Source organism: Eretmochelys imbricata, chromosome 8 (assembly GCF_965152235.1).
Source record: "Eretmochelys imbricata isolate rEreImb1 chromosome 8, rEreImb1.hap1, whole genome shotgun sequence".
Lineage (NCBI taxonomy): Eukaryota > Metazoa > Chordata > Testudines > Cheloniidae > Eretmochelys > Eretmochelys imbricata.
In genome coordinates, this window is record NC_135579.1 from 4,928,638 (window position 1) to 4,937,934 (window position 9,297).

Here is a 9,297-nt window from a genome sequence, read left to right on the forward strand (position 1 = left end):
TTAGTTGTAGCACTTGGACTTCAGTCCCCATGAGCATGATGTAAAAATTCTTGGCTACAAAAGTGAAACTTTTCAACTCCTGTTTTATCAGGTACTGGGCTAGCCAAAGGTACAGTAAACAGTGATGGAATCTCAACAAGGTTTAGGACACCTCCCAGTAGTTGGGACAGCTGCTGGATTCTGCTAAGGCACTGCTTCAGACCCTGCTCGAAGGTCTTTCATATCAGGCTTTGGTTAGCAGGAATCTGATCAATTTGAAGTTCCATTTCCCATCAGCTGCCAGAAAAGAGAAAGTTATCTTCTCTCCTCTAGACCCCACTGGCTCTTGTTATGGAGCAGGATGTCAGCTATTCCCTCCCATCACCCAGCTACTGTTGCTTAGGTCCTCCTCCCCTGTGAATAACTCCACTGCTACTGCTCAGAGACTTTCCCAGCAGCAGCATGAAATTGACAATTCTTGACAGTTTCACAGCTGCTCAGGATTTGGAATAGTAGGGTCACTTTAATTTTACTTTGTGGTTTCTTGACAGAGACATCAGCAACAACAGTAACACCATAGTTTGGCTACGGATACAAGAAGACATTGCCTCACTTCATTTTCCGTTCACAATTGGAAGGTCATCCTTGCAACCATAGGAAACCTTTTAAAGTCAAACATTTGCTAAAATGTATAGTTTAGTCTCCCAAACTCACCAGGGAAAGCTTTTTACTTACAACTAGATTTTTCAATTATAAATAAGTTTTCAATAAATTTATTTATGAAAATAGCCAAACTGTCAAAAGGTGGATGTTCTTTGCTTTACTCTTTTGTACTAACTGTGGAGGGCAATGAACTGAATAATCAATGTGATTTATATAGTTCCATCACACATACAAGTGAATTTAGAGAGTAAATATTATTGCTGCAACCAGCTAAAGGGTTGCTCTGTAAAGCACCCACACTATTTGAGAACAAAAGCTGCACAGACATCATATTAACTACTTCATAATAATACCGGTACTGTTATTGTTTGGCAAATTCTGAGTAATACATAAAAAGCAAGTTTTTGCCCCTGAAAATTTCCCCTGAAGATTACTTACACTCTATATAAATTAGAGGGAAAAAGAGACAGCGTTTTAAAAACCCTATACTCCCTTATGATACACTCTGCAGACAGGAGAGTCTGGTGACTGTTACCAAAGAGGTATAATGATGAACTACAATTTAGACCATTAGAAGACTGGTTCTACACAAGTATTTACCTAGCATGAATCAGCAGCCCACAAATCCATGTGGATAACAGTCAGTGCTCACAGTACACTTCTATTGCATGCAACACCAGTATTTCAGCTATCCTAACCTTCGTCAACCACCACCAGCGGAATCTCCATTCCCCAACAGTGAAGGAGAAACTCATTGTAGACTTCCAGATTTTAAGTTTTGGCAAGTATGTCAAGTTTTTTTAGAAGCAACGAGACAACACCTAACAAAAATACAGAAGAACCTCAATAACCTGCACTAGCAGGAGGACCACCAATGTGGAGTGGTAATGTCTGCAAACTATAAAGAAACGGGGAAAGACTTCAAGGCATTATTGAGAAGATAGGAAGCTGGTACATCAAGAAATTCACATTCGCCCTGTTCCCAGCACAGCAGTGAAATCTCATTTTTCTGTGCTAAAATAAAAACCAAATCCAAGAGACCATTTTAAATGTGGATTTGTGGGGTTCAGCTATACTTTGTTTTTAGCAGGTGTACGTTACCTTATTTTCCTATTTGCATCCCTATTTTTCTAATCTAAGCAACAGTTATGACAGAGCTCATGGCTGGGAAATCTTTTAGTTTGCAGCACACGCTGTTTGACCTACCATACTTTTGCTTAAGTGAGAAAAAAAGATGAATACATAGTAAGATTTACAAACTTTATTACCTGAGCATCCTGAGATTTGCATACCAGTTCACTTATAAAATTTGAGGCTAGAATGTAAAACCTACTGGACTAGTAGCCTTGTTGGTTGCCAACAGAAGGGACAGAACACCTGTAGGTTATATAGTCCCCACTTGATGTTCCTATGTTAAGAGCCCTCCATTCGCACAGTTACAAAAACAAAGGAATAGAGAAGTGATAGACTTCTTAGTTTATAGTTTCTGATTAGCAGTTATACCAATATAACATGGTATAATGATGCTTCTGAACAGGCAGTTGTAAGTATAACTCATTACATTAGTGCCTCCAACATCTGCAAAGCCAGTGACTTCTTGTGGCCCTGTCCTCTTACACCAGAATAAAAACTTACATTAAGAGCTCCAAAACAAAACCAACGGAAAAAATAATGAATGCCAGCAGAACTAATCTGCTTTATTAAATCAATATTCTTTTCAGCCAGCATCATGTTTCACCTGAGCATGAAAATATGTAAGTGATTAGCTGTCTACTCATTTATGTGGCAACAATTTAGCATAATCTTTCCTAGAATATATTTACATGGTTCCGAAATACTTAATTTCCTGATACATTTATCAGCCACTAGAAAGATTAAACAGGGTAAAATCCCTTGTATTGATTTGTTGCCATGCTAAAGGTAATAGCACATGGAAGACAACCAGACAGATCCCTTGTACAATTTAGAATTTAAGTCACTGATATTGCATGTGTGTGTTCCTGGAACTGTTTTTTATATTCTAATCCAACTGTTACTTTGAATGTTTGTCCTGTGCAGTTATTCTGAGGGGAAAAAAAACCAACAAAAAAAAACAAGTGATAGCAGTAAACGTTATATCCTACCTAAAAAGGAATAAGACAGGCAGGTTTTATTGAACAGCTCAATTTAATGTAACATTAAAGGCATTTCATATTCCACTAAGCCTTTTTATAAAATGGGACTATATGAAAAGCCAAAATTCAAGATAAAAACAGGCAAATATTTTTCCCTGTTCTGCCTACAGCCTTTTGGGGAGCAAAGTCTTCTACAAAGTTACAAGCTTTACTATTAACAAATCAGTTCTCTGATCTGGCTCCATCACAGACAGCAGTGCTGGAGAATACCAGACAGACTATCTGATTTACAAACTGGAAGCTGATAAATAAAGATGACAAAACCATTAATATTTATCAGCACTGAGGAGGAGAGGCCAAAAGAGAAATGTGACGAGGCACCCTTGTGTCCAATAAAACTTCTTAATCAGTTAGAGGCTAAATCTATGACAATAACAAAACAGGTTTCAGAGTAGCACCCGTGTTAATCTGTATTCGCAAAAAGAAAAGGAGTACTAGTGGCACCTTAGAGACTAACCAATTATTTGAGCATAAACTTATGCTCAAATAAATTGGTTAGTCTCTAAGGTGCCACTAGTACTCCTTTTCTAATAACAAAACAGTTTTTGCCTTAATTTAATTGCATCTGAAGTTATTTGTGCCAATATAACCAACTTTCTCCTCCAGGATAATTTCTTTCAGTGATAACAGGAGCTATTATCTTAGGGCTTGATCCTGCAAAGTTTGCACATGCGCATAATTTTACTCTTTCTTGCTCTAAAAACCCTATAATTCTGTGATTTGATTTAAACAGCTGCAGAGATTATTTATGTAAAGGGTTATTTTGCACTGTAAGGAGATTAAGCAGCCTCTTACTCAACATGTTGAGTATCTTTCCTTTTATTTTCCTACATTAAAAATAGGATTTTAGATTAGTTATATTTTTAGTGTCTGGAACAAAGCCAGTATGTATTATTAAGATTGAGAGCTCCTTAAGACAGAGGATACCTTTTTTCCCCTATTAAAGCAGCAAACACATTGGGGGTGCTACTAGTTAGTAGTAGTAATATTTCAATAGCAACCAAGATATCTCACGGACTTTCCACACACGCAGTAGGATATAGTTTCTGCCCTGTATAGTTTACAGTCAAAACTAAAGACAGGTCAAAATTTGGTGACATTTTTGCTATGCATCAAATAGGTGTTAAATATTAATAAGATACAGAATATGAACTCCACTGTAGAAGCTCTCTACACCAACATTCCACACAAAGATGGACTACAAGCCGTCAGGAACAGTATCCCCGATAATATCACAGCAAATCTGGTGGCTGAACTTTGTGACTTTGTCCTCACCCATAACTATTTCACATTTGGGGACAATGTATACCTTCAAATCAGCAGCACTGTTATAGGTACCCGCATGGCCCCACAATATGCCAACATTTTTAAGGCTGACTTAGAACAACGCTTCCTCAGCTCTCATCCCCTAACGCCCCTACTCTACTTGTGCTATATTGATAACATCTTCATCATCTGGACCCATGGAAAAGAAGCCCTTGAGGAATTCCACCATGGTTTCAACAATTTCCATCCCACCATCAGCCTCAGCCTGAACCAGTCCACGCAAGAGATCCATTTCCTGGACACTACGGTGCTAACAAGTGATGGTCACATAAACACCACCCTATACCGGAAACCTACTGACCGCTATTCCTACCTACATGCCTCCAGCTTTCATCCAGACCACACCACACGATCCATTGTCTACAGCCAAGCTCTACGATACAACCGCATTTGCCCCAACGCCTCAGACAGAGACAAACACCTACAAGATCTCTGTCAAGCATTCTTACAACTACAGTACCCACCTGCTGAAGTGAAGAAACAGATTGACAGAGCCAAAAGAGTTCCCAGATGTCACCTACTCCAGGACAGGCCCAAGAAAGAAAATAACAGAACATCACTAGCCATCACCTTCAGCCCCCAACTAAAACCTCTTCAATGCATCATCAAGGATCTACAACCTATCCTGAAGGACAACCCATCACTCTCACAGATCTTGGGAGACAGGCCAGTCCTTGCTTACATATAGCCCCCCAACCTGAAGCAAATACTCACCAGCAACCACACGCCACACAACAGAACCACTAACCCAGGAACCTATCCTTGCAGCAAAGCCTGTTGCCAACTGTGTCCACATATCTATTCAAGGGACATCGTCATAGAGCCTAATCACATCAGCCACACTATAAGAGGCTCGTTCACCTGCACATCTACCAATGTGATATATGCCATCATGTGCCAGCAATGCCCCTCTGCCATGTACATTGGCCAAGCTGGACAGTCTCTACATAAAAGAATAAATGGACACAAATCAGACATCAAGAATTATAACATTCAAAAACCAGTTGGAGAACACTTCAATCTCTCTGGTCACTCAATTACAGACCTAAAAGTGGCAATACTTCAACAAAAAAACTTCAAAAACAGACTCCAACGAGAGACTATTGAATTGGAATTAATTTGCAAACTGGATACAATTAACTTAGGCTTGAATAGAGACTGGGAGTGGATGGGTCATTACACAAAGTAAAACTATTTCCCCATGTTTATCCCCCCACCACCACCCGCCCGCACTGTTCCTCAGACGTTCTTGTCAACTGCTGGAAATGGCCCACCTTGATTATCACTACAAAAGGTTCCCCCCCACCCCGGTAATAGCTCACCTAAGTGATCACTCTGGTTACAGTGTGTATGGTAACACCCATTGTTTCATGTTCTCTATGTATATAAATCTTCCACTGAATGCATCCGATGAAGTGAGCTGTAGCTCACGAAAACTTATGCTCAAATAAATTTGCTAGTCTCTAAGGTGCCACAAGTACTCCTTTTCTTTTTGTTCAATAAGGGCAACATGAGATTCTTACATATGGAAAACTCAAAGATATGGGGCGGGGGGAGGGGTAAATAGTGGCAGACCACCTCAAAGGAGCTTCACAGGCTCATTGCTAATCCAAGATTAAGGCAATTGTACAGTGATGATTCTGAAAGATCAAAATAAAAAAGCAATTTAGGATAATTCTCACCATATTTTCAGTCTCTAAAAGCATAGCTAGAAATGTCCCAACCAGAAATTAGACTCTCTTTTGGTTAAAAGCCAGCTTCCTTTTCCTCCAACAGGTCACATGATTTTACATCTCTCCCCTCTTGACAGAATAGCAAATTATGTGAAGTCATAGAGCAATGGCCAGTTTAACCGGTTTTTTATTGTCACAGAGCTCTACAACTGAAGTGCAAATATAAGGAAGCCGCAGCAGGAACTCCAAGCATTTCATAGAATCATAGAATATCAGGGTTGGAAGGGACCTCAAGAGGTCATCTAGTCCAACCCCCTGCTCAAAGCAGGGCCAATCTCCAGTTTTTGCCCCAGATTCCTAAATGGCCCCTTCAAGGATTGAACTCACAACCCTGGGTTTAGCAGGCCAATGCTCAAACCACTGAGCTATCCCCCCCCCCAGCAATTTAATATTCACGAGGTATATTTCTTAAAAAACTCTGCAGATTTCAGAAGTCACATGCATCATGGTATGTTTTATATAAGCGGACATGGAGAGGTTCCCTTTGTTATCAGCTAAGAATACCACAAGGATATGACTCTAACCATGCCTGTATCAATATATTGTATTGTAAAGGCTTCTACCAAGTACTTGAATCTGAAAAATTATTTATTTTTGGGGTGGAACTGCAAATCTCCACTTTGAGCCTCCCTCAGAGAGCGCTCTCTCTCTCTCTTCCTCACTAAGGAGCAGCTAGGATTACAAGTCTCTATACCTTCATGGCCAACTCTCCAAGGAAGGTAAAGATTTAGACACCCAAGAGCATAAGTTATTCCGAACAAAGACAGCCTTGCAATGGAGAAGCTGACCTGATTTGATAGTTCATGCTCCTTAAGCCCCAGTCCGTCTTAATGACACAAAAACAAACCAAGAATGGGACAAAGAAGGGAACTCAGAGGACTACAATCAAGTACTGAGGTAGCTCCACTCAGCCAGATAAAGTTACTTTGACACTGAAGGGCCAGGTTCACAAGACACCCCCCCGTTAAACAAAACGGAAAGAACAAAGGAGTGCCTGACTCCCCATCACTGCCACCTCCTTGGAAAGGTGAATGTGGCCCCTATCTCCCCCTCCTTCCCAAAGGACAAGGAGAAAATTCAGATGGGCCTCCCCCATCTCTAACCCTCCCAGAGATACAGGGATGGGGCACCAGGAGTCCACTGCTTGCCCCCTTCATCCTCCCCCCCCTTAGGGGACCTAGGAAAAGCAGATAATATTTATTCCCCCCGCCAATCCCCAACTTTCTAAGAGGGTTAGAGAGAGGGAAGGTGGGGCATCTGAGGCCCAAACATTACCCTCACCCCATAAGGGAGAGAGAAATGAGGAGCAGGGAGTAGGGAAGGCTGGGGTCAGCCTCATCAACCCCACCCCCATAGGGAGAAACAGGGAAGAGGAGCGTCCCTCTTCTGCCCCTTCCCAGATCCAGCCCAGGGACAGCCGGACCGCCGCCTCCTCCTCCATCCATCCTATACAGGAATCTGCCCCTACAGGGGCAGCAACTTCCCCACCCCCTAGGAGGCCTTCTGCTCCGTATAGGAACAAGCTGCTCCGGTTCAGCCATTCCTCTCCCTCAAAGACTGCTGCCCCCCATGCCCTATAGGCAACTTTCTCCCCAGTCCCTATGGTAGGAGCCGCTGCCCCCACACTCCTATACATGACTCCCCCCATCTCCACATGAAGCCGTTGTTCCCACGCTCCTATAGGTGACTAAGCCCCCACCCCCTGTGGAGGCAGTCACTGCCCCCCTCCCGCCCTGTAGGCAACTCCCCCCCCATCGCCACACAAAGCCGCTGCCCCCCCCGGCCCTATAGGGGGCTCTCCCCCATGGAGCCACTGCCCTCCACTCCCCTGTACATGACTCCCCTCATCGAGCCCCCACCCCCCTATAGGCGACTCTCCCCCCAGCACCCATGGAGAGAGCCGCTGTCCCCCCACCCCCCTATAGGCGACTCTCCCCCCAGCACCCATGGAGAGAGCCGCTGTCCCCCCACCCCCCTATAGGCGACTCTCCCCCCAGCACCCATGGAGAGAGCCGCTGTCCCCCCACGCCCCTATGGGCGACTCTCCCCCCAGCACCCATGGGGAGAGCCGCTGTCCCCCCACGCCCCTATAGGCGACTCTCCCCCCAGCACCCATGGGGAGAGCCGCTGTCCCCCCACGCCCCTATGGGCGACTCTCCCCCCAGCACCCATGGGGAGAGCCGCTGTCCCCCCACGCCCCTATGGGCGACTCTCCCCCCAGCACCCATGGAGCCCCCCACGCCGCCCGGCTGCCGCTCACCTGCGCCTCCCCTCCGGCCGCCGCCGCCCCCCCCGGGCCGCCCTCCGGCTGCCGCTCCCGGTAGAGCGCCCAGAGCCCCACGTTGGGCAGGAAGACGAGGGCGGCCAGCGCCAGCCCCACCGCCTGCAGCAGCCGCTTCTGCTTCCGCCGCATCGGAGCCGCCGCCGCCGCCGAGCCCGACCCGCCGCCCAACTTTCCCCGCGCGCCCGCGCCGGAGAGCTCGGGCGAGCCGCCGCTCGGCCACTTCCGCTCCGGGGGGGCGGGCGCTACCACTCCCACCGCGGGGGCGGGTCCCGGAGCGCCCCGCCCCGGCCCGCTCCAACGCCCGTCCCCGCCCCCCCGGCCGGCGTGCGTGAATGGTACCGACCGGCCCCCTCGCGCGGCCGAGCCAAGAGTGAACTCGGGGCGGGGGGGGGGGCAGAAGCGTCGCGCGGGGTTCGGCGGCGGCGGCGGCGGCGGCGGCGGCGGGGGGGGGGGGCGGCGCTCAGGGATTCGCGGGGGGGTCGGTCCCTGCCCTCCCGCCGCAGGGGCTGAGCCAGAAGAGGTCGAGGTTGGAGATGGGGCCTCGGGCAAAAGGTTGGGGCGCAAGGGACCCGGGGGTGCCAATGGTTCAGAAGCGTTGCGGCGGGAGGGGGGACACACACACACAATGTCGGTAAACCTGCAGCGGCGGAGAGAGCCGATAAAAAAAAGTCAATGGCCTGATCCTCAGCCATGCTGATCCCCCAAACCAGCCCGCACTGAAGTGGGGGGAGCATAGGGGTTCGGCGCCCCCAAAGATCAGGTCCTAAAGGGACAGCAAGGGCGCAAGAAAGCAGAGTTGGACGTACAGTGTCGCCATGACCTACGTTGGCATGGGTGGAAAAGCGCAAGACACGCCGGGAGTTAAATGTACAACAGTGCAGTTAAACAGACAAAAAGGGTAGCTGCCCAAGGGAGCAAGGAGTTGGATAGGCTGCCTTTTCACCTTTAGCTCCTTGCACAATTACTGAATTAATTGTGGTACAGATACTAATTTTGTTTGCCAACAGCAGGGTTTTTTTTTAATTCACTGTTTGCCTGCTAGAGTTTAACAGCTGAACATTCTTATTTTGTCTTTATAGACTAGTTAGTAATTATAGGCATATTGAGGGGTTTAATACTTCTTTCTCACGCCCACTGG

The 9,297-nt window shown here is 46.3% G+C and overlaps 1 protein-coding gene across 1 annotated transcript in view; it reads right to left on the bottom strand.

Annotated features, from left to right (window-relative positions):
- Positions 1-8,320, bottom strand: part of GALNT10 (polypeptide N-acetylgalactosaminyltransferase 10) — a 121,188-nt gene extending 112,868 nt beyond the window's left edge. Inside the window, exon 1 of the mRNA XM_077824651.1 lies at positions 8,136-8,320. Within this exon, the coding sequence (XP_077680777.1) occupies positions 8,136-8,288 (153 nt within the window). The 5' untranslated portion in view covers positions 8,289-8,320. The remainder of the gene's footprint in view (positions 1-8,135) is intronic.
- Between the last annotated feature and the right edge of the window lie 977 nt (positions 8,321-9,297).